The sequence below is a fragment of the Mugil cephalus genome, chromosome 20, assembly GCF_022458985.1.
Source record: "Mugil cephalus isolate CIBA_MC_2020 chromosome 20, CIBA_Mcephalus_1.1, whole genome shotgun sequence".
In the NCBI taxonomy this organism is placed as follows: domain Eukaryota; kingdom Metazoa; phylum Chordata; class Actinopteri; order Mugiliformes; family Mugilidae; genus Mugil; species Mugil cephalus.
The window spans coordinates 15,958,458-15,985,560 of record NC_061789.1 but is presented as its reverse complement, the minus strand read 5'-3'; the positions used below and the strand labels follow the sequence as shown (position 1 = coordinate 15,985,560).

Sequence of the window (27,103 nt, the reverse complement as noted above, 5' to 3'; positions counted from 1 at the left end):
CAGCAACGGCAACAGAAATAGAAAGAACACACCTGTTGTTGAGTATAAATATGTTTAAAATGCATGAGGGTGATTATGCAGCTGATTAAAAACCAAAAGAAATCCAATTGTTTCTCTGTAAACAAATAGTTTTATTAATACGGCGCCTTGACTCAGACACACGGTTTCCTAGAATTCAGCTTGCGAACGCAGACAGACGCCGGCAATCAGGGGTGGCGGCTTAGTGACCTGTGTCTTGCCGTTTGCTTTTTGTGTCCTCTCCGCCAGTGAAACATCATGACAACCCTGCTGGACCTGAAGAGTAGTGTGCTGAGGCAGGTGCAGAGGAGCCAGTCCCTGAGGAGTCGAAGGGAGCCGCCTCCCACCGCCAGCAGCCCCCTCACACACTGTCCGGACCCCTTACCTCGGAGGTGAGTCACTGCTGTTCACACACACACACAATCACCCATGACTTCATGGACTGTAACCAGAATCCGGTTATGATGGTTTTTTATTGGTATCCATAAAATTTTTCAGACACTTACTGTTACTTGGTGCTGTTTCATTGTGAACATGTCAGATATAATTATCTTGAATTCCACGTCTATAAATACTTGGCGCTCATCCATTGTTTAACTGTTGTTAAGTGGTGCTGAAAATGGGGTTCACTTGAAATTTGGCTTGATTGTTGCGCTTTAGGACAAGTTATAAGTTTGATAATGAGAATCTTCTTTTAGGAAATGAAAAGTGCAGTCGAGGTAGCCCAGAAAGATGATTGCGTCGTCTGCGAAACAGCAGAAAAAGCAATAATTTGTGTATGTTACGCATTTATTTTCCCCCTGGACAAAGCCACCGGTCATTTCTTGTCAGTGTTTTTTTTTTCTTTTTTTTTTTTCTTTTATTGCATGGCGTTTATTCCAGAGTTAGGACATTCACAAGCTGGCTTTCCCCAAGGGACACATCAGCCACGCTATTACATGCAGAGACAGGCTCGGTTCGGAAGGGGAATTACAAATGTTGCTTTCTTGTACATCACCACATTCTTCTGATGACTTAACGTCTCTTATAAACGACCACTGTGCAGATTTTTAGCTTCATCTGTATTTATTTGAATTACCATGAATGCAGGAAGTGTAGGAACAAGTGATGAAATTCTTTCTCATAAGAAATACGATAAATCATCAGTCAGTATGTAATGCAACCAAGATTTTGCAGCTTGCTTGCATTACATGCTAACTAAGACACGTGTCATTAATTAATTCTTGTCAACACAGCTTTTTAATCGGATTTATTCGAGAGTTATGACTTGCAGTGAGAAGGCCATTCACGAGCTCCCTCTCCCCAAGGAACACATCCACCACGCTATTACATGCACAGACAGGCTCGGTGGGGATCACAAATGTTGTTTTTATTTTTACACCAAATGCATCTGATGTCCAAATTTCTCTTTCAAAGGACCCCTTTCCCCATTTTCAGACATTTATTTGAATTACGCGAATCCGGGAAGTGATTTAATTGGTTCTCATGAGAACTACAATAAAACATTAGTTAGTCTGCAATGCAAGCAAGCCATAACAAACTGTGTTTTATTAGCAAAAGCCACCTTTTAAAATGACAGAAAAAGTAAATGCAGCAAGGGAGCGAGTAGAAATCCAGTGGAGATAGGCTGAGGCTGCAGCTGCATTAGCCTTGCTATGGCCAGCAGGGATTGTCTATAAACTGTGGTGCCTTCGCTCAAATTGCTCTCTGATGTTAATAGAAACTGAATCCTTTTTTAGTCTGGCCTGTTTTTATTGGACAATGTCACTGACGCCAACCTGGAGTGGGCCCATGTGTGCCTCACAATTACTACTCCCTTTTTACCAGGGTCTCCTGAGGCATTCTGAAAAAAATAACCAAAACCGGCATGACCATTGAAGGACGGATATTATATTCGCCACTTCATGCAATTTTTAACCCATTAACCCAAATTAATAGCTACAGGCTCAAGTAAGGATACACTTCAACACTGAACAGGCAGTTGGTGGTTTACTCTTGGTCTTTTCATTACCACAAAAACATTGGCTCAGGTAAAAACTGACAAGTGCTTTTTTTTTTTTTTTCCTTTTTTTTCTTGTTTTGAAGCTTCATCTGATGCCAAACATAATAGTATGAACCTGAGGTTTCTATAGCAACCTGAATGCAGGCTGCTGCCACAGTGTGAACTTATACTTGTAGTGACAACCGCGTCTATTTTTAACATGGCAGATAACCTCAGATGCTGTGTTGAAGACTGATCAATTCTGGACCTGAAAGACTAGCGCTGGAATTGTTGACAAACTTTTACTTAATTTAAATGGAATTTAACCCAGTGTCAGTATATGTTACTGATTAAATTAAAAAAAAATAATTTGCAGATCTGCTTGTGTTCTCCTCATTAAGAGGTGATTTGATCTGTCAGTATCTCACCTTTTTCTCATTTCCCATGCTAGCTCCCTGGTGCTACAGCCTTCCCACTGAGCCTCAGCCGTGCACGTCCCCTGAGCATTCATCGTTAGAGGCAGGCTGCTGATCTTTGTTATCCATTCAGACTGCTGCCGCTGACCTGCCGGCACCCTCAATTTAACTGAGAATTTGCAAATGACTGGCTAGATCTGGGCCACCACATCCACAGTTGTTGACCCGGTGGTGCGCACTGCTGTCAGAGCTCTCTCTGAGCAGAGATTGGCACGTTGGAGGTGAACTTTGCAATCCAGCTGAGCAAATTATGTTTTTAGCATTATGCGTGCTGGTTATTAATTCTCTCAGAGAATTTTCTCTGAAAGAGTTTGACAGGGTATACAATATAATCCGCAGGACTTCATATATAAATGTAAATTTGGTCTTATTATTGTTTGCCTATTTCACTCAGCAGTTCTTCTCTGTCACTAGCTGTGGGCTTCACATTTCATCCCCCATCACAGAGTAAAGCAGGCATTGCACAGAGTGTCAAGGCTGACATTATTCACACATACATACTTGCATCAGACTCTGCTTTACTGGCCTGGTTTGTTCCCACATTCACGGATGTCTTTCACAGGACTTCTAGGCAGTTTCAATAGCAATGTTCAAGAAATGATTGTTAAATACAATAGTCCAACAATACATGGATATATAATAATATATCACTCTCAGTATGCATTGTGCTGCCTTTCTGTGCGTACACCCCTTCAGCCCTTAAACACACTCAGCGTGATCCGCACAGTTCTGGTTTCGGTGCAGTTGTGGGATGTGTTCACAGCAAGCCCTAAGCAGCCTGAAGCTCCATTTATCGTCAACCATCGTTTTGCAGCTGACAGTTTGTCGCTGGTGAACGCTTCAGTCTCTTGTTGCTGTGGTTATCCTTTTGTATATTTCCCACCTGAGTTAAATAAGCTGAACACCGAAATTAAAAGAAACAAATGGTGGCAGGATCAAAAGCCCTGGCTAAGGTCATTTCATCCTCCTGTATCAAGGCATGCACCACAGACTGTCCACATATGGACAATGTGTCCCCACTTCATTGCGTCGGCCAAACTGGTGGTATTTCCCTGGGGATACGTGCAGCGCCATCTTGGGAGTTTGGAGCCAGAGTCTGCACAGTACAGTCCGAGGGTGGAGCCACATGGAGCCACATTATCAATGACCTGACCACACTTTATTTCATTTCATTTATTGATTTACTGAATTGGGACAATGCACATTAATCAACGTTGGTGCATTCGGCATCAGTGTGAATGTGCTTTGTGAGAGTGTCGTAGTCCCAAGTCAGGTACTTACACAACACAAACACAACTACGAATCACAATCACCTCCAGTTCATGCTCTCGTTTCTTCGTCCTTCCTTTTTCCCTGGATAAATTCGTCCATGTTTAATTTATACTGCGCTCTGCTCTGCAGAGGAAATGTCAAAGGAAGAATGTCAATAATTTTTAAGTGATTTGTTTTTACAACTCTCTGCTGCTTTACGGAGCGGTTGCCGTGGCAACTGGTAGTAGCCATTATACTACATCCTGTTGCTGTGGTGTCAAATAACTAAATAACAGAAACCATCCTTGATTAAAGAAATATTTGATGTGTATTTGAGTTGTGCTTTAGTTCCCTTCGGGGATGAATAAAGTTATCTATCTATTTCTAAGTCCCGTCCACTGATATGAAGGAAGTGCAGTTTGACCTCTACTTCAACCAGCCACCAGGGGGAGCTCTACTTGCTTTGGCTTTGGTTTTTAGGAGCTTCTTGGCCATCCATCTTTACACAGTCTATGGGTGAAACACACACCAAGGGATTAATAGCAGCTGTGTGAAGAAGTGGAACCAGGGGCAACACTAGGCCTTGTGTACAGGGGAGGCTTAGCCTTTTTTTTTTTTTTTTTCTTTTTTTTTTTTAAATAAAACAACACCAAACTAATTAGGGGGGCTTAAGAATGAAACAGGCCTAACGACGCCACTGAGTGGAACAATGAAATATTAAAGAAGTTCCAAGTAGTAGTTCCACTGATACAGATACATATCGGCATATGATGCACAAACAAACGTTGTGCTAACTGTGGCTAACATTTTTTCTATGTTCTGTGACCAGCTTCAAAGCAATGGGAGACCTAAAAGCTTCATATGTGGATGGGCTTTCAGATGCTCCCACTGGTCTACCACTCAATCGTGTCCGCTCAGAGTTGAGATTAGTTCCGCTTGGTTCATGCCCACTTCCCCTGGTCCGCTACAGCTCCCTGAATTTCATCAAAATCACTGGTAGCCGCTTCCTCTGCGTACTTACGCCACTTTATCCTTCCCTTAAGCCCATTACTGCGTGTTTGCTCTCTGAAGAAGCCACTTTATTTGTTTGACTTTCACTATCTGAGATGTGTCCAGGATTTTTTTTTTCTAACTCTGCAATACTGTAGAGTAAGATAAAAGCTACTGAAGCACAACATACGATCAGATTTTTTTTTCTCTTGTAAGTTGTAGGAATCATGAAAGTTGTTCGCGTCAAAGCGACCCTTGTTATGTCTTAGAATCCTCCGTCGGCCATTGTGCCGCACACTGTCTCAGTGTGAAGCCTGTGAAATCATTTCCCGCCAGGCTGCTGTTGTGTCTACTATTATCTGAGAGATAAGTTGTTGCCATCACTAGTACCTGAATGGAGAGAGTGGAGCCGAGCTGTAGCGATTGTATCTCACCTTTCCACCTGCAATGTTGTGCCGCTTTAATCAAATGTGTAATTAGAGTAAAACAAAGTCTTTTGTGTCACGTAAAGAGGGCTCCTTGTCGCGGAGACCTTCATTTCTTATAGCAGCCGTAGTCTCGTATTGTGCAGTGACATCCATTATGAGTCAGATGCAAAAAAAAAAAAAAAAAAAAAAAAAACATCTCATTTTATTATAATGTGTACAGACGTCGCATTGTTTGTCACGGTGCAGATGACAGTGATGTCTGCAATATTAATTACTATGTATGCGCTGCCATATTATATCGAAGTGAGGGGCTGCCCGTCACCCTCCACGCACGCGGTCCGCTGCGTTTAAACATCCTGTCTGCAAAAAGAAAAAGTTCAGAGTGTTCGTGTTTGTGTTTTCTGTCTGATTTACTCTCCAGACAGGACAACATAATTGAAGCATTTGAATGAATTCTGAAAAATAAATTAGAATAAAAGGAATTGACTTGTTTCCTAGCAACATCAAATCAAGTTTGTTATTCCGCGGGGCGTGTGCGAGCGAGAGAGAGCGAGAGAGAGAGCGAGGGGGAGAAAGGTTGAAGGGTATTAGTGTTGTTTAGTATTTTTTTTCCCTCTCTCTCTTCTTATTTAAATGACTGAATCATTTGGGCGTTATTTCTGCCTAAAAAAGAGAAGGGAGGACAAAAAAATAAAATAAGATCCCAGACTGTCTGGACAAATCCTCCAGCTGACTGACAGAAGATGGGACAGATTTCTGGATAGGAGAATGCCCTGGACAATTGGAGACGGATGTGAGGAGAAGTACGAGCATGAGTCTTTCCATGAAATGGAGCTTATTTGCGCCGGATGTGCGAATGAAAACTGTAAGCTCGGAAACACAAAGCTCCCAGTGCCTTGTTAGTGGCGCGAGCTTTGTTTGTGGAGCGTGCATTGACAGATTGTAGACCCGCTTTGTGGAGTCTAGCTTTCAAACGCTGACTGAGGAGTTAAAGATCAGCGGAAGCTTTAATTTAGAAGAGGCGGGGAGGCAGTCTAGGCGTTGTTGTGAATAGTTTGTATGTAGACCTTACACAATTAGCATTTTTTAAAGTTAAGTACATAGTATCCTAAATAAGATTGTTTTTTGCTGTATTTTGACATTTTATGCATCACATAATGTATCAAGGCAACAACTGATTAGGAACCTGTAGTATAACACTCACAGTCTATGTATTTTATCTTGTAAAATTTAGTGGGATTTACAGAACAGCCTGGCACTGATATAAGACTTAGCCTTCTGAACCAAAGCGCATCTCGCTTCTAAGTTTTCCTGCGCTCGCTGAAAACCTCCCAGCATGGCTGCCATTAGCCTCCATCAATAGCTCATGGGTTTGCCATCCGCTTCCCAACCATGGTGAGAGTCAGTGGGTGCTGGGATGGGCTGCCACACGCCCGCTGTGATGCGATGACGCTAATAAAGGAACGAGTCAGGGCCTCTGTGGACAGCTCTTCTGCATAATGTGATGGGGTTGCCTGAGAGGTACGGAAAGAGGATCAAGCTGGGAGGGTGGGGACGGCGGCGGCGGCGGCGGCAGCGAGGGGTTACAGGCAGACAGCGCGGCTGACGCCGATGGTTCCGCTGCAGCTCACATCAGAGCTGCTGCCGGGGCCGGTGATTTCCATACAGGCCGGGAGGAAGACGCCCTTTGAGAGATCTGGAAAGAGGAGGAGGTGGGGGGTGAAGGAGGTGGAGGTGGAGGTGGAGGTGGTGGTGGTGGGGATTCCCAAGGTGTTCAGCCAGCTACTCCCTTCCTGAATGTGCCCGCATCACCATGACAACAGGGGCCAGCGGGAGTCCGGGGATTCACTCGCACCTGGAGGAGGCAGAAAAACACAATTAGCATTTTGCAGACAGCGCCGCTCATCATACTAGATTAACATGGTTCACGTGGAGTGCAGTTTTTTTTTTTTTTTAATGCTTGACACAAGATGGTGTTTGATAATGAGCGGAGAGCGGAGCTGCAGGTGATGGAGTCCAGTAGTTCAAACGGATCATCCTCGCCGACAGACGCTCCTCCAGGACGTCTGTAAACATGATGCCGCTGAATCCCGCCGGGTTTCATTACTGTCCAAACACATGCATTTCACGACACGCATTTCACCCCACTCTTTATTTTTCCCCCCCGTATTTATTTTCAGAGATGATGACCATTTTTCATTCTGCTTCCCTCTTCTTGGCAGGGTTTCAGAGGAGAGCGTGGAGTTCTTTGAGCGTATGAATGCCATCCTGCAGAAACAGGAGAACATGATGCGGGCCGCCCAGGCCGAGGTAACCCCCGCCCCCCCGACTTCCACCTTTCAGTCTGCTACACACTTACAACACGTACGGTATGCATACAGGGTCGTCTTTGAAGCCCATCGCCATGGCCACTGTGACGTCTGTAGACAGAAGGACCGGGTTAGAGAGGCTGCCCGGAAGACTGGAAGCTCAGCTGTGACAAGCTGCTGTCGGAGGCTATGTTCGGTTCCTCCTACTGGCTCGGTGACTCGTCAGCTGAGTGTAGAGAAGGAGAAAGCAAACTGTTGATGGTGCATAAGCATAAGGGATATCTGCACAGCGGGTCATTAATATATCTTCTCAGGGTGCTTCTCTAGTTGTGGTTTGCTAAATGTTACATAAAAGCAGCAGCTAGTTGGGTGACATTTGTAGCAGTCATCAAGGAGTGATTTCCTCATTTACAGGCATGTGGAAATGACAACTGGCAGCTTTTTGGGAAGCCAGGGACAAGCAAAACTTCAATTTGCTTCTAGCCCTCTTTAATATCAACAGAAGTAAGACTCCACCGATGCAAGAGAAGCTGCCGTTGGCCCCCTTGAGTTCTCTAACAGCCTCAAACATCACCTTGCGCCAATGTTTGAGCTCTCCTCCGTGCAGAACTCCTCCGGGATTCTTGCATGTGTCAAAACGTCTTCCCTTTCAGCCACCCCTGGGTGAATACGCTGGTGTGCTCAGGCTCGTTATTCCGCTTCAGCTTTGGCTTCCGCACAGATGGCTTCGCATTATCTTCAAGCATCTCTTATATGATGCACAATTCATAGTTGAGTGACTGCAAGCTGCCCGGTCCCCGAAGCAATGAAGCAAACCCCGCACCATAACAATCTCACCACCACCACCACCATGCTTCACTGTTGGTGTGAGATCCTTCCTCTGAAAAGCTGTCTTCAGTTCGCTAATGTGGCCCAATGAGTCCATCTTTATTCCTAAAGGTCTGGTCTCTATAAATAGCGCGCCAACTTTAGAAGCGTGCAATTTGACAGCAGCAGGTTGGGAATGTTACCTGCCGTGATGCAATCTCGAGAGACTTCCTCCTCCTGGACACCGATTTGATGACCTGATTGGTTTCTCCTGTATGAATAGCTGGCAAATGATGCCACGGAGAAACGTATCAAGCTCTCTGCGTGTCACACATTCCCACAGTCTCCTGAGCACCCTTCGGTAGAACTTTCTAGAAAATGCAGGAATTCAAATCAGTGTTCTGTCCATAAAAGAAATCTTGTTTTCACTTTGGCCCTCGACTGAAAGGGAGAGTAATGGAAATCGCCGTAGGTCGCTCTGCGTTACGATGACCTCAGCTGCTCCCCGCAACACAACTTTTACATCAACGCGACCTTTACCGAGGGCTGCTTTTCTTTTGGCTAAACCGGTTTTGTCCCCCGACAGTGCCAGAGAGGCGCCTGCACTGTGCCGCCGCCCCAAGAACACGTGGACCAGGCCTTTATCCCCGACAGAATCAGCAGGTCGGAGGTGGGTCCAAAGTTGCTGCTTTTCATCCCTGCTTATTGACGTGCGGCCGAGCAGAAGGCAAAAGAAGAGAGTTTGTTTCTGAGGGGTGGTTATTAAGCAGAGTGTGTTTTCACGCAGCTGGACCTGCTTTATGAGGAGGCTGTGTACACGGTGGTCAACAGGGTCGGGGTGGCCTCATCAGAACACGTCAAAGGCGACGACGAGCTGTTTGCTTACCTGCTGAAGGTATCTATCTGTTTATCCACCTATCTATATGTCTATCTATTTATCTATCTATATATAGTGTGAATAATTTCAGGGACATCAGAAAACAGACTGTATTCCTTGAGCTCCATTAAATCTCAGTCAGTAACACTGATGGTAGCCTCATAGAGAGTGTTATTTGTTGTGAGCAGGCTGAAAGAATCGGAGCAGATGCTCTTGGCTCAGAACTGATTAAACATCAAAGCCCATGCAGTCACACTGTGTACTGATATTCAGTTGTGATATTGCATTCATTCACATGACTTATTATTTATTTCTATATATATATATATTTTTTTTTTTCTATTTGAGTGGGCGTCTCTTTTCAAGGTGTGTTTGCAGCGCCTCACCATGGGGTGTCACACAATTAAAAGATTTCAGCATTTAAAAGGAGGTTCAGTAATATGTTCAGGAAAATGTTATGGGCCACTTTTAGAGAAGCGGATTTCATATCTGTTTGGTTCCGGTCGTGAAATGGGCACTAAAACAAGTTTAAAATGCGTCATTGTCGCATAAAGTGGCTTTTGCGTTGACTGACCTTCTCTCCGAGGTGTTCGATATGGGTGAGGAGGAGCACGACATCATTCTGCAAAAAGTTCAAGAATCCAAGGTGAGGCATTTACATACCGCAAATTTATCCTACAGAGGTACCTTTACAGTCTTTTTTTTATGAATTGAGAGAAATCTAATCAATCAATCATTAATAAATCCTTCAGTTAAAATGAAATCAATTTGAATGTATATGTGAGACCATCGAATAGATCCCAAGGCAGAGGTAACAGAATTTTATTTACCCCTTTTTCAGAGTTAAAGTCGAACTCTTCCTGATAAATTACTCATTCTCTAGGGCAGGGTCTTCAACGTTTTTAAGGCCAAGGACCCCAAAACTGGAACCCCCTACCTGCTATATATGTTCCATATTAATGCTATTTATAAATATACATCATTTTTATCATTTTGTATTCAATATTAAGGTATTCACATAATGGTTTCTAATATTCATTTTTATATTATACATGTGCAACAGCAGGATAGTGTGCTATAATCTATAGTCTTTTGCCTCCATTTATCCCTGTACTAAAATATGTTGGATTCATGTTAATGTGTATGTAAAGACATTTAAATTTGTGGAGGAAAATGTGGGGGAAAATTTTGAATGCATATAAAAAATTCCTAATCAACCAAGATTTTGCAACCCCATGTTGAAGACCTGTGCTCTAGAGAGTAGATGTAACTGAGTTCGTTTTGGTATAAAATCAGAATTAAAAACGAATGCTCAAAAGTTATTTCATCAACACTCTTTAGTTATATGTTTTCAGTCATATATAAGAAGGTGAGCACAACAAACAACTGTCCTGTTGACCTATTGTTTTTATTTCAATGTAAATTTAAAGAAAGAGGAAGACTTTGTTGCTCTGAAATTTTCTAAAAGGAAAATAAAAAGGTGGCTCACGAACACATACTAATGTATGTAGCCTACTGTGTGTATGTACTTAACTCTGTCCCTGCTATTCTGCTGTAAAACATGCATGACATACGACTGCACTACTTTATTGGATAAGGTGCCAGCTGCAAAAAACATTAGTCTACCATCACACAGACACGCAGAGTCCACCCACGCATGAAGGGAAAAATCATTTTCAGAAGAAAGGGTAAAGACAGTTAGCTAACAAGCTGTGGGAGCAGCTACATGCCCGAAGTAATGGAGTAAAACACGAGGGTTTCGCTTATGTTCCAGTCCAAGTTCACAACAATTATTACCACTGCTAGATAACGTAAGAGCAACGTCAAAGGCAGTTTTTCAAAAAAGGACAAAAATACGCTTTTACCTACCTCACAACATGCTGTGATTTCTTTTTTCTTTTTTTAGATGTAGAATAATAAAACAGAATGGAGGCAGACCCTATTGTTTTGGCCAGCCTTTATTTCCTTACTACTAAAACCGTAATTATGCAAGATTGCACATAATGCGGCGCTTACAACTACCCGACTCTGAAGAAGAGTTCACGCTGACTGTGACGCACGGCTCTCGCGAATTTAAATTGTCTTCAAGTAGCGCGCAGAATACTATAATAAAGCCGTATGTGAAAACACGGACGAGTGCTCCGGGGTTTCGACGCAACACACAGACCCACGGAGGTCACGTTGCAGGTTTAGAAACGTCGTTAAACCCTCAGTTGTGCGGTCACAGGTGGCGTCTTAATGCGTTTTGCTGTTTTCTCAAGCTCGCAGGCCGTGCACTGCAGTAGTAATAAGGTGAAAGCATGGCCTGGCGAGCCTCAGTTGGAGTTCACTGATGGCCTTAAAGATTTTCTTTCTCTCTTTTTTTTTTTTTTTTGTCAGAGATGTAACACCCTGCAACACCCAAAGCGTCATCCTGTTTGATCTCGTACCTTTCATTTTACTGCCAGGGACCTTTTTTAATATCCTCGTTTAGAACTGGAGGCTCTTTTTTAAACATCGGTGCGTCATGTGTTTCTACCCCGTGACTTTCACGGTGAGCTCGCAGTGGCGTTCGCCTTACACGCAGTTGCAAGAGAATTTAGTCAATTTTTATTTTTTTTTTACTTGACCGTGCTCATTGCGTTCAGTGAAATGTGCGTTTCTGTTCCGCAGCGCGCCAGTTTTTCCTTGAGAGTTTCTGTCGTGAAAGCAAAGAATCTGATGGCCAAGGATGCAAACGGTGAGACCATACAGCATGAAATAACCCTATGCTAACAGGAAGTAAAATCTGTGATCAAATATGCTGTACATTATAGAGCAACAATATGGAAGTGAAAAGATGGACATTTGTTGATTTGTAATAAGATTGGGCTGGATTGGCTCTTTAATGGTTAAAATCTGATGTATATATGGCCTAAAAACATGGACTATGTCAGCGAAACAGTACTTGACTAAAGAGCTGATCCTTCTCTGTGTCACGTGTGACCAGGTTACAGCGACCCCTACTGCATGCTGGGAATCCTGCTGGGCCAGAGCCCTCGGGAGACCGAGGAAAAGAAGGAGAGGAAATTCAGCTTCAGGAAGAGGAAGGAGAAGCTGGAGAAACGCTCCAGCACCAAGGAGGTGCTGCCTGCCCGCTGCATCCAGGTGACCGAGGTCAAGCCCGAGACCCTCAACCCGGTGTGGGACGAGCACTTTGTCTTGTGAGTGCAGCGAGTCAAACTTTGACCTTTCCCAACGCGCGGCACATGGCGGCATGTGTCACTTGCGGGATTCGCGGTTTCATTTGTTTCGCGCTGATGCCCAGAGCTGTTAGTTACGTGACCAGAGCAACACGTCGTCATTTCTGTGAAAGGGACACTAAGGGAATGGACTGTTCCCTGAAAATGTTACATGTGAAAAGGATTGTTTAGTTAATCATTTCATCTCCCCTTTGGTTGCTGTTGTTTTTGCGTTTCAGTGAAATAGATGATGTCCATAATGACCTCTTACATCTGGACATATGGTAAGATTAGAGCAACAGGGCAACATTGTTATCTCACATTTTTCTTTTTTGTGTTCGAGCGGTCGTATTAACATCTGAATTATCTTTTCTCCAGGGATCACGACGATGACGTGTCCGTCGCCGAGGCCTGCAAAAAGCTCAATGAAGTCAGCGGACTTCGAGGAATGGGCAGGTAGACTAACGCACTGTTTGTTGTTTTAATTCCAGATTACAACTCAAGTAATGACGCAAACAGAGTCATGTTTGATAAGACGTGCTAATTTTTTCATTGTTCTGATGAGCAAGTGTTTGAATGGTTTGGGACACAATTATAGAACTTGGTGCGTAATTCATTCACCAGAGATGAGTCACTAAATTTGTCAATCAAAGCGTCATTTCCATGCGAATGAAGTTGAGAAGCTGGTGCTTGTGAATGAAGAGGCCTGGCGCAAAAACGGCGCAAAAGCGGAGCCAGGCCTGCTCGTTAGATCCACTGGCTCATTTGGTATTTGTCCTTTGATAGACTGACATACAGAAAATCTCAGTGCCAATAAAGCTGTGCACACAGAGAACACAGGGAGTTCAGCCAGGTCTCAGAAGGTAATAACTAGCTGGAAAGTCTAATGAGAAACCTAAGGATGTCAATCATAGCCACTGGACGAAAGGATCATAAAATTGTGCAATTTTCAAGGAAGTTCACCTTTTTTTTTCTTCTTTTTTTTTTCTTGCACACTGCTCTTTCTTGTCAGGTATTTTAAGCAGATAGCTAAGTCGGTGCGGTCCAACGGATCTGCATCTTCGGGCTCTGAGGAGAACGCCGACGACTTCCTCGGATGCATCAACATTCCTTTGAACGTGAGTGTTTAAAGTGGAAAACAATCTTTTGTCAGTGAATACTGTGAGAAATCAAAAACAGACAGAAATATACTTTTTGTAATACATAGGTCCTTAGAAGGGGTTCCACTGAGGTACTGCAGGGGGCCGCAAAATCTTTGGTTGATTAGATATTTTTATATATTTTTATTTAATTTTCCCCCCCAAATTTAAATTTCTTTACAAATACATTGACGTGAATCCAACATATTTTAGTAAAGGGATAAATGGAGGCAGAAGTCAACAACACAAAATCGAAATTAAAAAAATATATTTGAACCTGTGTATTATTTCTTGGCCTGAAAAACATTGAAGACCCCTGGTGAAATATATATCATTTAATAAAGGATTCAGTGTGAAGAACATTTCTAAGCTGTGTCATTAACCAGGATGGCTTCCCTCTTGCAGGAGATCCCTGTTGTTGGCTACGACACCTGGTTTAAGCTAGAGCCCCGGTCAAGTGCGTCTAAAGTCCAGGGAGAATGTCACCTGATCCTGAAGCTCTTCACCAGCCAGGTATTTTAAGTACAACTCGAGTACCTCAACAGCTCTTCAATATGCTTTCTGGTACATGCACGGAGAAGTACACAACATGTTTCTTTCACCCTCAGAGAGACACAACCTTATCCAAGAAGGAGACAAACGTCTCCATTCACAAGAAACTGCTGTTTCAGATTGTGGAATATGAGCACGCTCATGTTAAGGTGAGTCTCCACCAGATTTCACAGTTTACATTTCACAGTTTTAGTCTCAGTCTGGCCACAGTTGTTTAGTCACTCGCTTCATCTGTTGATTAAGACAATCTATACAAAATGAGAATCATTTCCACTGATGGTATGATATTTCAGCAAACAGAAAACGCAGTGTTTTGATTCCTCTTACACTGGTGCCACTGATAAGACATTGAAGTCTCCCACGTTTAATTATAGAGAGAGCCGTATAATTGGAATGGGCAGGTTTCTCCTCCAGCATGGACTGTGCTAACTCACCATGCTGTGCAAACTGATCTCTCTCCACTCCAGCAGGCTATTATGTGAGTATTAATGGTGGAATAAAAATCCATCAAATAAAATATAAAAGCTGTAGGGTCAGGAGGATGGTGCCTCTTTTTTTGCCTCTCTTTTTATATATATATAGATACATATATATATTTTTTTTATGGTAGTCGCTGGCAGTGCTACAGCAGCCACCATCGGACTCAGAGGGTGTGCTACTCCCTGCTGCTGCGCCTCCTGAGGACCATCGATGCAGAGTGGGACCCTCCTGCTGTGCGGGGAGATCTGGTAGGTTCTCCATCGTCGGCCTCCCATTGTAGGGAAAAAAAAGAAAGAAAAAAAAACTTTCATCATCTAGGAGCAGTCACCTCATTAGCTCAGCTCTTCACTGACATTCATCAAGGTTTTTGGTTCAGCCAAAAATGTCTCACAGCCGGTGGAAGCTATAACTGAGGGCCCTTCCTGTGTCCAGGAGAGGCAGCTGTCAGACAGCTTCAGGCTGTACACAGAGCACTGCCTGTGCCTGATGAAGAACATGCGTCAGGTTTTCCCCTGCACCAGCGCCGCTGCCATTACACGCTACGAGCTCATGCTGAGGTAAAGTCACACCGCCATCACATCACGCACTCAGCCGTGCTCCCATACCAAGAGCAGCCTTTCAAACCAACCTTTCACCCCGACAGACACGGAGAGGCTGCAGTCCCGCTCTGTGGAGGAAGCGGAGTTGGCTTTCTTACTCGGACGGAAATAGCTTTATCATTTCCCATTACTCATGTCAAAGGAAATGTTAAGCCTTTGCCCCTCACAGCATTTTGCCGCATAAAAGCTGAAACCTAGCAGATATTTATGCCAGCATATTTTACCCACATAACATATTGTATCCCTTATGTATATCATTAAATATGCTTCCATTCCACTAAGAAAATCACTGACCAAATCTTCTCATGCACACTGGTAAGAGCGGCATGACAATCTGAAAGGATTACATCCCTTTCAGAGAACTAATGTGCATATGAAAGCTTGTAGATTTGCAAAACGTTTAACCAAAATCACAAGCGTTCTTTTTCAGGAGGCCGTGATGTGCACTGTGTCCTTTTTTTCCCCGATTTTTTTTGAAATCGTTAATTAACCGATGCATTGTCATTGAGCCACGTGTTGAACATGGGGGAACTATAACCGGAAATGCAGCAATCCTTGGATGTACAAAATGTAACAGAAACTTTTATCTGGATCAAAACTTCTCCTTAGCATTGACCAAAAGTAGGAAGTGAGAGTCTACCTCGGATGAATCCCAGACAGTAAAATCAGCTAATTATCAAGTTTATGTGTTGGACTTCTTTGTGGGAGTCTTTTAATAGAAACTAATTCTGTAGGAAGTCGGGTTCTGCCCAGTGATCAGCACCTCAAGGGAGATCTTTTCCACACCTCTCAGCGATGTCCGCACACTCACACCGAGTGACTCACCTAACGGCTAAAGTTGTATCTCTCTTCCTCTGCGCGGATAATGCACAATCTTGCGTAAAATTAGAGTGGAAATAATCCACTTTGATTATACTGTAGCTTTGCTGCTTACCAAACTGAAAGCGCGGCGCGTTACTGTGTGACGGGCTGATCTTTTACCGTAATAGTTTTTTCTCCTGTTTGTACATGCCAGGGGGTTTGGCTACATGCAAAACATGCGGGCATTCAAGACCGTGTGTCCTCTTCGAAATGAGCTGCATTTGGACATCACTACTGCTGTCAAGGTAACCATGCGAGTGCAAAAGGAAGGATCACTGTAACACTTACAGGTACACTTAACCACTAGAGGTGGTATAGTGTAGATGAAGGTCACTTGGTTGACATCCTGTATTATTTGCAGTAAGTAGCATAAGGCCAAGAATACACAGCATGACACCAGGTATTACACGGTCCAGGTACAGAGTGCAACTGTGTATTGTGATCCGTATTGATGGTGACAAAGCAGGAACAGAAACGACTTGCATGTTTAAAGACACATACAGTGTGTTTTAATGAGACATTCTGAATGTGAACGACGTGGAAAACTCAATAACAAACCTTTACTTTAACCCATTTATACCCTGTTTAATGATTTCAACAGAAGGGAACGGCTGAGTGGTACGAGAGCCTAATTGCTCGATATAAACCGGAGGACGGGGTAAGGTGTTATGGCTTAATAAAAACATGGTAATGAAACATTTTATGTTGCGGCGCCTTACTCGAGTATTCATGTGTTTTAACCACGCAGACTCTGGAGGAGCAGCTGAAGAAGCTGGTCCACGTGATTGATGCTGTGTGCGCAGACGTTCAGAGAGCCCAGAATATCTACAACAAACTCTTCTACAGGTGAATGTCGACTCACAGCAGCGGCGCACATCTCAACACAACAAAACATAATGGGGAGCATGTAGATACCTGGCGCAGACATATTTGGATGTGTTTGCTTAGATCTCTGACTGGCGTCTTTTAATTTTTTTTTGCCTGCTTGTTCTCACAGCGCTGTGAAGGTGGATTTCTTCAGCATATCATACAGGCAGCTGGAGAAACAGGTCTGTCACCGCAAATGATGTGAAAAGTCACCGAGAACGTGTCTTGCAAAGCCTTTCTGAGTCATGCTCTGTTGTTGCTGCTAACTTCGACACTGATACTTGAACACAGACGGATTCTTTGATCCGACAGGTAGCTGATGACGTGAATGTAGCGATGGAGAGGGTGTGTGGGACTCTTGAACAGGAGAGCTCCAGACTGACTCAGACAATGGGAGAGACCATCTTTGAGCTCTTCATGTCCTTGAAAACCCTCAAAGGCTTTCGGGAGTTTCTGCCTCTCAAGTCAGTTTGGTTTTAATGACTCTTCGTATAGCAGCATGAAAGCATCTGGCTAGTGGCCGGTAGTTCATTAAAAAGCGTGTGTGTTCTCCTCTAACAGGGATGCTAAAATGCTGGCCTTGACAGGGTTTCATAACTGGTTCAAGTCCTCCATTCATAAATGGCTGCAGATTGTCCACGACAGATCGTGTGACAGGATCCGTAAAGCAGTGGAAACTGACAAGGTGAGAAGCGTCTGCCTTTAACCTACAGCTAAGTTATTGTATATAAATAATGTCTATTAAGAATAAACCAGATGTGATTCTTGTGAACAGATTTTACACTCAGTGCCACTGGCTCGATTAGCACCTTTAGTAACAAGATGAGATCTTGGCTCCATCTGGAGCTTCTCAGGAAAGGATCAAGCTCATTCAGTTAGAAAACTCACAAGTAACTAGTGAAGGACATGAAGGCCTGAGGTAATACGATCTCATATGTGTTAAAAGCCTTCCAGCACCAGAATTAAGTGCATGGTCAAGTATAGACGAGATAAGAAAAGTATAGACTACCTGTTGGAGCTCGGCTGAGGAAAAATAGAATAGAGGAGAAATTGTGCTGGGGCCAGGGAGCAATTATATTCACTTCTGAGTCATTCATGTGCGAGAGAGAAGTTTTTTCTAATAATGTGAAACATTCATGGCAATTCATCCACAAATGTGTGTTATGTCTAAGGATGATTGCCTCAGGGTTAGTGTGTACAAACCGAACAGAAGGGGACCCAAACTAGACACTTGGGGGACCCCGCAGAGCCGCATTATGAATGCAGATAGAGTTCTTTAGAGGGCTGGTCAAGACGTTATGGTCCTTTTCCCACTGTGTCAAAAGCTGCGCTAAAGGAGATTTAAAATGCAGCATACATAGACCAGAGTTGATAAAACCCATTGGTGAACTGTAACGGGCCAGTCTCAGGGTGTCTTAATGCATGCATTTAATATTGGACGACTTCTTTGAAACCTGGTAGCAAGTGACATGTTTAAAACAAGAGAGATCCAGCTTTTAAGAACTAAATGGGGTCGACAGGGTGGATGATTTTCTCTTTTATATCTCATGCATTAAAGTTTTCTTTAAGCTGTCTAATGAAAATGCTGCCACTTAACGAGTTGTCAGGTGTATCCGGGCAGTTATTTTATGTGTTATACACATTCACAAGAAGCTTAAAACTGTTCCTGTAAATGTGTTCAAAAGCACAGAAAATAGCTGTTTGCTGGTTTAATATTAAATGTCAGAATATTCACTTAAGATTACATAACTTGTATGTGTTATAAAGACTCTGTTGTTAGTTTACACTTTGATTTCATTACACAAACTTGCATGTGTTTTGTGAACAGTTCGAACCTGTGCAGCAAGCCAAACACAGCTCCTCCGCAGTGGAAGTGACAATTTGCTTCGGCCAGGTACGAGAGATCTGGCACCAGCTGGCATGGCCAGACTCTGCGGGGGCCTTCATCTTTGTGACGCGTTTGACAGACGTGAGTGCCACTTGTTGTGTTGCCACACGTACTCACATCCTGTTCCCATACAAACATGACACTGAGAGGAGCACGGATACAGTCATGCGCATATGATTTGCGAAAGCTTTTAACAGGCAGAAACGGAAAAGGAAACTTGGAAGTGTGCTGTTATAACAAGGCTCATTTGATCTGCCGCAGAATTTCTGCAGCGAGGCTGTCTGCTACTCAGAGATGATCACACGCAAGATTGAGAGGAACCAGCTGGGCCGAGACCACAAGAGCTTCACAGTGCAGGTAACGCCTGTAGCAAGACAGACCCGGAGGAGGGCACGCAGTGACGTCAAAAAATGTCAGCAAGTTTTCTCCCTGGCAACACAAGGGGCTCAGCAGGAGAGCAGACATGTGTACACACAACTGAATACAAAGCAGATGCCTCCTGTCGTTATCAATCATTTACACTTGCATCCCGTCCCTCCACTTCTCTGTAGCCCTGCTTCTTTTCCTTCTTTTTTTCTCCACCTCCACCCTCTGTTTCTCCTCTTTCGCTCCTCCTCGCTTTCCCCCGCTAGCTCTGCATTGCCCTGAACAACACAGAGCACGTGCGCGTTTTCCTGGGTCACCTGCCCCGTGAGCTGGACTGGCAGGGTGTGGAGCGGGCCATGGAGGAGTCCTGCGGGGTAGAGGGCAAGGAGCAGGTTTACAAGGCTCTAAACGGACAGCTGTTTAACATGGACCTGGACCTGCAGAGAGAAGCCAAACGCCTCATCGCGCTGCTCACCGACAAGGTGAACACTTTGATTTGTAGCTCCTTCGGGTAAAGTTTCTACAGGCTTCATCATCTTATATTAGATAAAGAAAAATTAACATTTCATCCTCCTTTCTTCATCTTTTTGATGGTTTGGTCTGGGATTGCATGGAATTTCTCACAAATCTGTCTAGGCATGTGCATTTACCCGAATGGATATCTGCCTCAATCTAAGTGGATCTTTCTGTGCAGATGCTGCCTGAGCTGCGAAGGTACATCCAGCACATCAGCCTGTCTCCAGACTCCATCAACAATGACGATGTACGTACCGCCGTCCGTCCACCGTCTTCACTCTGCGGTTTTCAGCCTCATTACGTATTAAATACGTGACATTTTTTTAGGCTGTTGCCCCTCTCATGAAGTACCTCCAAGAAACTATGGTCATCCTCGTTGAAAACCTCGTGAAGGAAAATTTGACCAGGTAATTACTACTTTTCTCCTCTATCCTTTCTGCAAATATGATTTTTTTTTTTGTTGAGACAAGACTGCAAACCAAGAGAAAAAATTGGACAAGCCAACCCTGCAAAATACATTCAAGGTTTTATTCTTTTTTTTTTCACTGTGTGCCAAGTGTGCCACGTTCTGAAAAGTTAATCATTTCCATGTAAGCACCTGGGCAGCTACTGATAAAATATATGTGCATAATGCTGCATCATCAGCATACGTTTGATTAAAGGTGTTTCTGCAGACCCATCTTTGATTGCGGCTGTGTAAGAGATGTGAAATTTGTCGGGTAAACACCAATAACCTTGGACTCCGCTTCTTAAATGAAATCTCATTCTGATCTTATTTCATAAGCACCAGGTGTGAGTGACAGCTCAGCAAATCTAACGCTGTGACTTTTGTATGAATGCAAGCGTTGCAACATTAATAATAACCCTTAACACCTACACCACTTACAAGCATTCATTATCGAGCGGTTATCTGTTAAAATATACAGTACATGTGGCTCAGGGTGCAGGGGTGTAATTGGAAGAGCTGGTAAACACAAACGCGTGGGCGTCTCTTTGTGTCTGCCGCCTGGTAGAGTTCTCCAGAGCATGTGGGAGCTGCTGGTGCGGATGATCCTGGACACGGTCACTGAAAACAGGGGTGTCCAGGTGGAGTTTTACAACCGCTTCCAGTACACAGTGGAGGTCAGTGATTATCAGTCACTATTCTTCTGTTGCTTGGTTTGGTTGTTCATCATCACTACTGTTACCATCGTTCTTTAATTCCTGGAGTCGTAAGCATATGTCAGATGAACATGAAGCCAGAAGTTCAGCACCAAAGTTTGTTCTCTTATTAATGACAATGTGGAAACTGATGTATATTGTGATGTCAGTCTAACCAGCTGGCAAGGACTTGATGGATTTGCATGAGAAGTCATGGGATGCCGCACGAGTGGGCTGAGCTCGCCAGACGGTTATCATGTTATCCTGCCACAGGTCCCCCACTGATTGTGTGAACAACAACTCCCTCTATGTGGAAACTTCGGTGTATTAAAATTAGCCGTGTAAATGAACTGACTTTTCCTTAAATGCTTCAGACCCTGCTGCAGTTCTTCCATGCTAAGGGGGAAGGACTTTTCCTGGAAGACATGAAGAGCGGAGAGTACAAGGTAGGACGCCTCACAATCTGTTCACCAAGTTTCCTGATGAGAAGGTCAGATTTATGTCCTCATACGTGCCGTGTCTTTTATCTCATTCTCTTTCTGGCCATCTCGATGCTGCTTTAGGCCCTAGATGAGGAGCTCAGGCTGAATAAATGTTCCTCCTTTGAGCTGATTGAACAGTACTATCTGGAGAAGATTTCCCACCAGGTGTGTTTCAACTCGCCGGACTGACAATCCAATTTTGGCCCCTTGAGCGGAAAGAGAAGTATTGATTGGACAGCGCAATGCTCTGTCTTCTTTCACCTTACTGTTTTACTCTCTGACTGAACATTTTTCTTCCCCTGAACTCTTGAAAAAGAGAATACAGTCAAGTAATGCAACACTCAGGTGGACATGTTTTCACTTCTGTTAAAAAATGATTCCTTTGTGTTGCTGGGTACAGCAGTTGAGTTTTTTTTATCTTGATGTTGCAGAAAACACTCAAACATACACGTTATGGCCGGATCAGTGTGAAGTGCTACTACGATGCTCCTGAACAGAGACTAACAGTGGAGATTCTACACGCTGCAGATATTATTGCACTGGATGCTAACGGTAAAACTTTGTAACAGTCTGAAATGAATACAGGGTGGTTTATTTCAAGTTGGATTTTCACTTACTTTGTAGACTCTCATTTCAGGTCTGAGTGACCCCTTCGTCATCGTTGAGCTCTGTCCTCATCACCTCTTTCCGATGGCCAAAAGCCAACGCACGCAAGTGAAACTTAAGACCCTTCACCCAGTATTTGATGAACTCTTTTACTTGTGAGTACTTTTTACCTTCTCTTCCTCTTACTTAGTAGGTGATTTTGAACCAAATTGTACAGTGGACTCTAAGGGTAACTACTTACTGGGAGGGTTAGGGTTAGGGTTTTAAATGTACATTTGCACGCAGTCTGTGTTTCATTTGTTTGGTTCCATTGTCTTCCAGTCATGTCAGCCCTGAACAGTACAGACACCGGTTTGCTTGCTTGACCTTCACTGTGATGGACTATGACTGGCTGTCCACCAACGATTTCGCCGGCGAAGCCATCGCTCCTCTCAGCGACTTCTGCTGGCCAGGAAGACCAAACGCCTCAGCGGCCGGCAAGAGCGTCCAGCCCATCATCCTGCACCTGTCTCGCAGTAAACCCAGTGGTACATATAGCTCCAAGCTAGATCACGTTTTTTTTATTAGTTTGTTTTGTTAGTTTGTTTTACACAAACATGATTTTGGTTTCCAGAGGGCCAGAGGGCCAGAGGGTGTAGGCCTGGGTTTCCAATGACTTCTACAACACAATATGAAAAGCCATTTGATCTAGACATATTTGTGTCAGGTGTAGAAACTGTTCTCATCTATTTGTTCTCCCCTCCAGAGAAGCCAATCATGAGGATGCTGGACGCCCGCATTGGCGACAGGGAGGCTCAGGAGTTTGTCCGCAGGCTGAAGGAGATTGAGAAGTCAATGGAGGAGGAGTAAAAGCTGTCAGCGCTGCCTGTGTTGGTGTTCTCGGACCACGTCTTGCGACATGTGCTTTTGTACTGGTACAATGTTTACAATAGCCTATTTAAATTCATTTCCAATGTTATCGTTTGTCCTGTAATTATACCAAAATCAAAAGAAATAAGGAAGACGGTGAAGATTATTCCCGTTTTCTAACTGGGAGGTGAACATCCTGTCACTGTGCAACCCTATGCTGTCTCAGTTAAACTATATTTTAGAATTCAATGGATAGTTGATCCTAAATGTTACTAGTCTATATTTTTTGTAATGAAGTAAATGTTATCTTTGTTGTATAATCTTTGATATGATAGATTTCAGAACTATTTTGTGGAAGTAGCTTACATAGCTAACAGTATTCAAAAGTCTTAATCTATACCTCAGATGTGCTCATTAGTTGCGGGGGAGTTTAGCAGATATCGAGACTTTTCACATTCTTCACGGACATCCTGTAGATGAATTGCATGGAAGCTCTTTCAGGGCGCGAAACCCTGAACCTGCACTTATTTTCCAGTTTACAGATAGGCCAACAAACATTTAGGAATAAAAATAGGTGTATCATGAAAGGAATCATTGAAAGGCCACAAAAAGCGTTCGGGAACTGTGCTCTCTGAGACTTGGCGTCTTAAGGCCGATCAGACAGATCAGCAGAAGGAAGTCTTATCGCTGCCCTGCGGGAATCACCACAGCTCAGGTTCATTCAGCCCTTCAAATTGCTCCTCACAAAGCTCATGATGGGTCATTGAAGAGGCTATAGGCACACCTTCACACCAGTTTAGCTCCTCACAAAAGGAGGCGCATCTGTCATACATGAGGGAGGAACATGTGTCGAACAACTGCTTTTAGAGAAAGGCTTGAATTGATTTAAAAATCTGAAAGTCATGAAAAGTTATTTGAATTTTTTCTAGGTGGTTTATTAAACTATCAGATGTCATTTTTAATTAATCAATTTTCATTTATTTTCATTCGGTTTGCTATTTCGTCCTCATTTTGCCACATGGACACTGACAAAATAATAATAATAATAATTCAACTAAAGAAGCTGACCAGATTTAACAAATGGCTTCATTTGTAGAGATGAACATTTAAACTGTGAAATTACTAATTGCTTTTGCTCCTCTGGCTCTGCTAGCAACAGCAACTATATTAAGAAATGTACTTTCATGGTTATGGAGAGATGATAGGAAACCCTGATGTCTCATAACTGAACAGGGTGAAAAAAAAAAAAAATCCTCCTGACATCCCCGAAGATAATACAGAGTGCGGCACAGTGGGTGGCCTCATGACCAGATGGTAGAACTCCAGAAACGTTTATTAGGAGAAATCCGAGCTAATTGCGCCTAATGATCTCATGCAGCAACCATCAAGGCGACCATCAAACATCAAGCACGGCCTTTGTTATCCCAACGCTGAGTCGATGCCGGCTCATTATAGGCCTTGTGCACGTTTGAGTTTGTGTCACGCTGTGGAGCTTAATCTCTTCAGGTAAAGAGTGTAATGAACCTGAGCTGGGGAAAGGCTTCGTACCTGCAGCAGCTCTCTTGACCTGGCAGTTATAATTCAACACTAGTAGCCAGTCTGTCAAAGCTGTGTCAGTGACTGAGAGGCTGAGATCATTTCTAAACCATGAATTATTTATTCTTGGTATCATAATACCTAGGTTTGAACTGAAAAAGCATACATTTCAGTATAAAATAGTCCACTATGTTTTTAAAAAGGGGGCTTTCCATTCATTCATTTTCTACAACTGCTTATTCTGTCTCCACATGGGGAGAGGAGAGGCGATCACAGGGCTAAAAAAATTAGGACATTTTATTAAAAGAAAGTATGGCTTAACTTTTAATCATCTGTTAGTCATAGTGATTTACATTCAGCTCCATATAGTTGAATAGAAAGCTAAAGATAAACTAGTAAACTGAAACTTAACCACAGGTCAGATAGATTATTAAATCAGTGGTCCTTACTGTTTAAAATGTAGCTTAAAGTTTAACCTCCTGAGACCTCAGCTTTTATTTGGTATGCATTTTTAATCTCTTAGAGGTATTTGGGATTAATCGGACCTAAGACGTATAAAAACTAAGCATTATCTTCGACCAGGAAGTAGTAGTTTTTGATGAAAACGATGTGGACACTGGGATTATTTCATTATTTATATTATAAAGAAGTCACCGATTTGTGACAAAATATAAAACTGTTTATTTTAATACCTGAACGTGGCTGTGCTATAGCAGAATTGCACACAATTAAGTCCCAACGTCCTCAAACAAGTACTCGCTGATAAGCAAAAATTGCTAATTTGTTAAATTTGTGCATCATATCAAACTAGAAATGTTAATAAACATAAGTTTTACCCTTTGCTACCAGTAGATGGCAGACTAAAACATCCACTTATGAGGACAATGGGTTTAAATGAGCTGCAATAAAACCTAAACCTTGACCTCTCAGGAGGTTAAACTTGGTAAACCTATAGCAAGACACAAGTTCTCTCCTTCATCGTGAGCAAAAGCAGACAATGGGGCTTTTCGATTTTCTGCTAGAATGGAACGTACAAGGAATGATACGCAATCAAGATATCGGTATTTCCTAATGGATGTCAGAGGCCATCATTATTTTTGATCACAAAGTATTAAAGCGCATGTGTAGTGAAGAAACGCTGAAAAAGACACTGTAGCAAGTAGCGAGAACTTAGCACCAAAACCTTCACACCGACAGCATTTTGATCGTGACGTAACTTTACAGTATTCGCTTTCGTCTAGTGCTTTGTTGTTAGCCTGTTGGGCTGCGAGGATGAAGCACACAAAAAAAAAAATCTATGCTTGAAGCGTGTGCTGCACTACTGCAAAGATCGATCAGGGCGTCCGAACGTGGGTTATCCGTTTAGTCCATCTGAACACACTTGCCTTTTATGTTTTGTTTTTAGGGAGTTTTCAGGTAGAATTTGCTATTTAAGTCTCAGTTTATTTAAAAATCACCCACGATCTCTTCTGCAAACTGTTAGGTCATTATAAACCGAGATAAAAGTGCGATATTTAGCTAACAATTATATTTTCCTGTGTTACTTTCAAACCAGGACTTGTGCCCAGCTACTTACAAAGACAAATACAACCTCACAAACCTTATACGGTGAAATAAAGCGTATATTATATTGTATATTTAAATCTATAGCAGCACCACAATGCAGAATTCATTTACATATTTCTAATAGCAACGTAATGAATTTTTACAGGAATACAATTTTGAATAAAAAGAAAATCTCCTTTTTCCACATTCTCTACTTGAGCAAAGCAAAGCATCTCTTCCCATTATTAAATTATTAATCGTATTGTAAACTTTGCCCAGTAAACCCAGGCAGTCTGGTCAGTATTAGCTGAGGTTTATTCCGTTGGGTTTTGAAATTGAAAGAAAGCATTTTAATCTTCAAATGTTCTGTGAAGTAATCGTATTATTAACAGTGTTCATTTACAAAAGCTGTTGTTCTTGCTGGCCGTCATGAGAAAAAAAAAAAGAAAAAAAAGAGAAAAGAAAAAAGAGACCAGAAAAAGCCTCGGCATCCAGAAAATATGACAAAGCGCGCCGGAGCTGCGGCTGAGCGGAATCTCATTGACTGTCAGTGCTGGCATATTTTATTCAAAGTGATATTAGAAATATTGTTGAATTGAGTACTGAGTTTGACGTCTGCCATTCAGATTTAAAGGCGACAGCGGGAGGAGAGCGTCTGCAAGAGGCAAAATCTTTCAATTTGTTATCGTACAAGTGAATTATTCGTCCTTGAATTGTAAATGCCCGTGTTGCTGTTCATTGGATTATACCTTTGGGAGATGTCTATGACTCCAATAAAGATTGTATTTAAATTTGAATGTGTTTTCGTCACGTCACTGGCATATGAAGCACCGTTATAATTTGAACCATTACCTGTGAATTTAGTGTATTCAGACTGACACTGGCCTGTTTGTCCATTTCATCTTCTCTACCATGTCATCATCCCTGGCTTCAATCCCCCTGCCCCCCCCCACCCAGCGCTTTGTCTCCATGGCTTCCTTGACCTTTAATATTTTGCCTCCCTTCGGCAGCACCTACGTGCAGATCAAACGCATCCTGTAACACAGCGGCGACGCTGCAGAGGAGCCATGCACAGAAATAGGAGCGTTCACTGCGTTCAAAGTGAGGTTACAAGGCCAGAGGGCCTCGGCCGCCGCACAATCACAAGCACAATCACTTCACTGTCCACCTCTCTCAAACAGCCGCTGTGATGGATTAGGATTTCCCACAGCTAGAGGACACAAGGGCCCGTGAGTGCTTGTGAGTCCTCATCGATACGTTTTAAATTAGAAGATTGGCTCAGGTGCGGAGAGGATCTTGTCATCCAATGTAGACATCATGCCCTCTAGTGTGCGTCATAT

At 43.0% G+C, this 27,103-nt stretch overlaps 1 protein-coding gene across 1 annotated transcript in view; it reads left to right on the top strand.

The window, feature by feature from the left end:
- The window catches only part of baiap3 (BAI1 associated protein 3), a 36,295-nt gene extending 9,735 nt beyond the window's left edge, over positions 1–26,560 (top strand). The window contains exons 2-34 of the mRNA XM_047572690.1: positions 268–410; positions 7,367–7,454; positions 8,847–8,930; positions 9,048–9,155; positions 9,724–9,783; positions 11,790–11,856; positions 12,106–12,319; positions 12,577–12,621; positions 12,716–12,793; positions 13,350–13,455; positions 13,882–13,989; positions 14,085–14,177; positions 14,403–14,506; positions 14,639–14,756; positions 14,941–15,065; positions 16,123–16,213; positions 16,570–16,626; positions 16,717–16,814; positions 16,966–17,017; positions 17,148–17,299; positions 17,397–17,520; positions 18,664–18,804; positions 18,985–19,080; positions 19,356–19,571; positions 19,784–19,852; positions 19,933–20,012; positions 20,619–20,727; positions 21,120–21,191; positions 21,309–21,392; positions 21,659–21,779; positions 21,865–21,988; positions 22,155–22,360; positions 22,579–26,560. Coding sequence (XP_047428646.1) covers positions 277–410; positions 7,367–7,454; positions 8,847–8,930; positions 9,048–9,155; positions 9,724–9,783; positions 11,790–11,856; positions 12,106–12,319; positions 12,577–12,621; positions 12,716–12,793; positions 13,350–13,455; positions 13,882–13,989; positions 14,085–14,177; positions 14,403–14,506; positions 14,639–14,756; positions 14,941–15,065; positions 16,123–16,213; positions 16,570–16,626; positions 16,717–16,814; positions 16,966–17,017; positions 17,148–17,299; positions 17,397–17,520; positions 18,664–18,804; positions 18,985–19,080; positions 19,356–19,571; positions 19,784–19,852; positions 19,933–20,012; positions 20,619–20,727; positions 21,120–21,191; positions 21,309–21,392; positions 21,659–21,779; positions 21,865–21,988; positions 22,155–22,360; positions 22,579–22,682 — 3,528 coding nt within the window. The 5' untranslated portion in view covers positions 268–276 and the 3' untranslated portion in view covers positions 22,683–26,560. The remainder of the gene's footprint in view (positions 1–267; positions 411–7,366; positions 7,455–8,846; positions 8,931–9,047; positions 9,156–9,723; positions 9,784–11,789; positions 11,857–12,105; positions 12,320–12,576; positions 12,622–12,715; positions 12,794–13,349; positions 13,456–13,881; positions 13,990–14,084; positions 14,178–14,402; positions 14,507–14,638; positions 14,757–14,940; positions 15,066–16,122; positions 16,214–16,569; positions 16,627–16,716; positions 16,815–16,965; positions 17,018–17,147; positions 17,300–17,396; positions 17,521–18,663; positions 18,805–18,984; positions 19,081–19,355; positions 19,572–19,783; positions 19,853–19,932; positions 20,013–20,618; positions 20,728–21,119; positions 21,192–21,308; positions 21,393–21,658; positions 21,780–21,864; positions 21,989–22,154; positions 22,361–22,578) is intronic.
- The last annotated feature ends 543 nt before the right edge of the window (positions 26,561–27,103 follow it).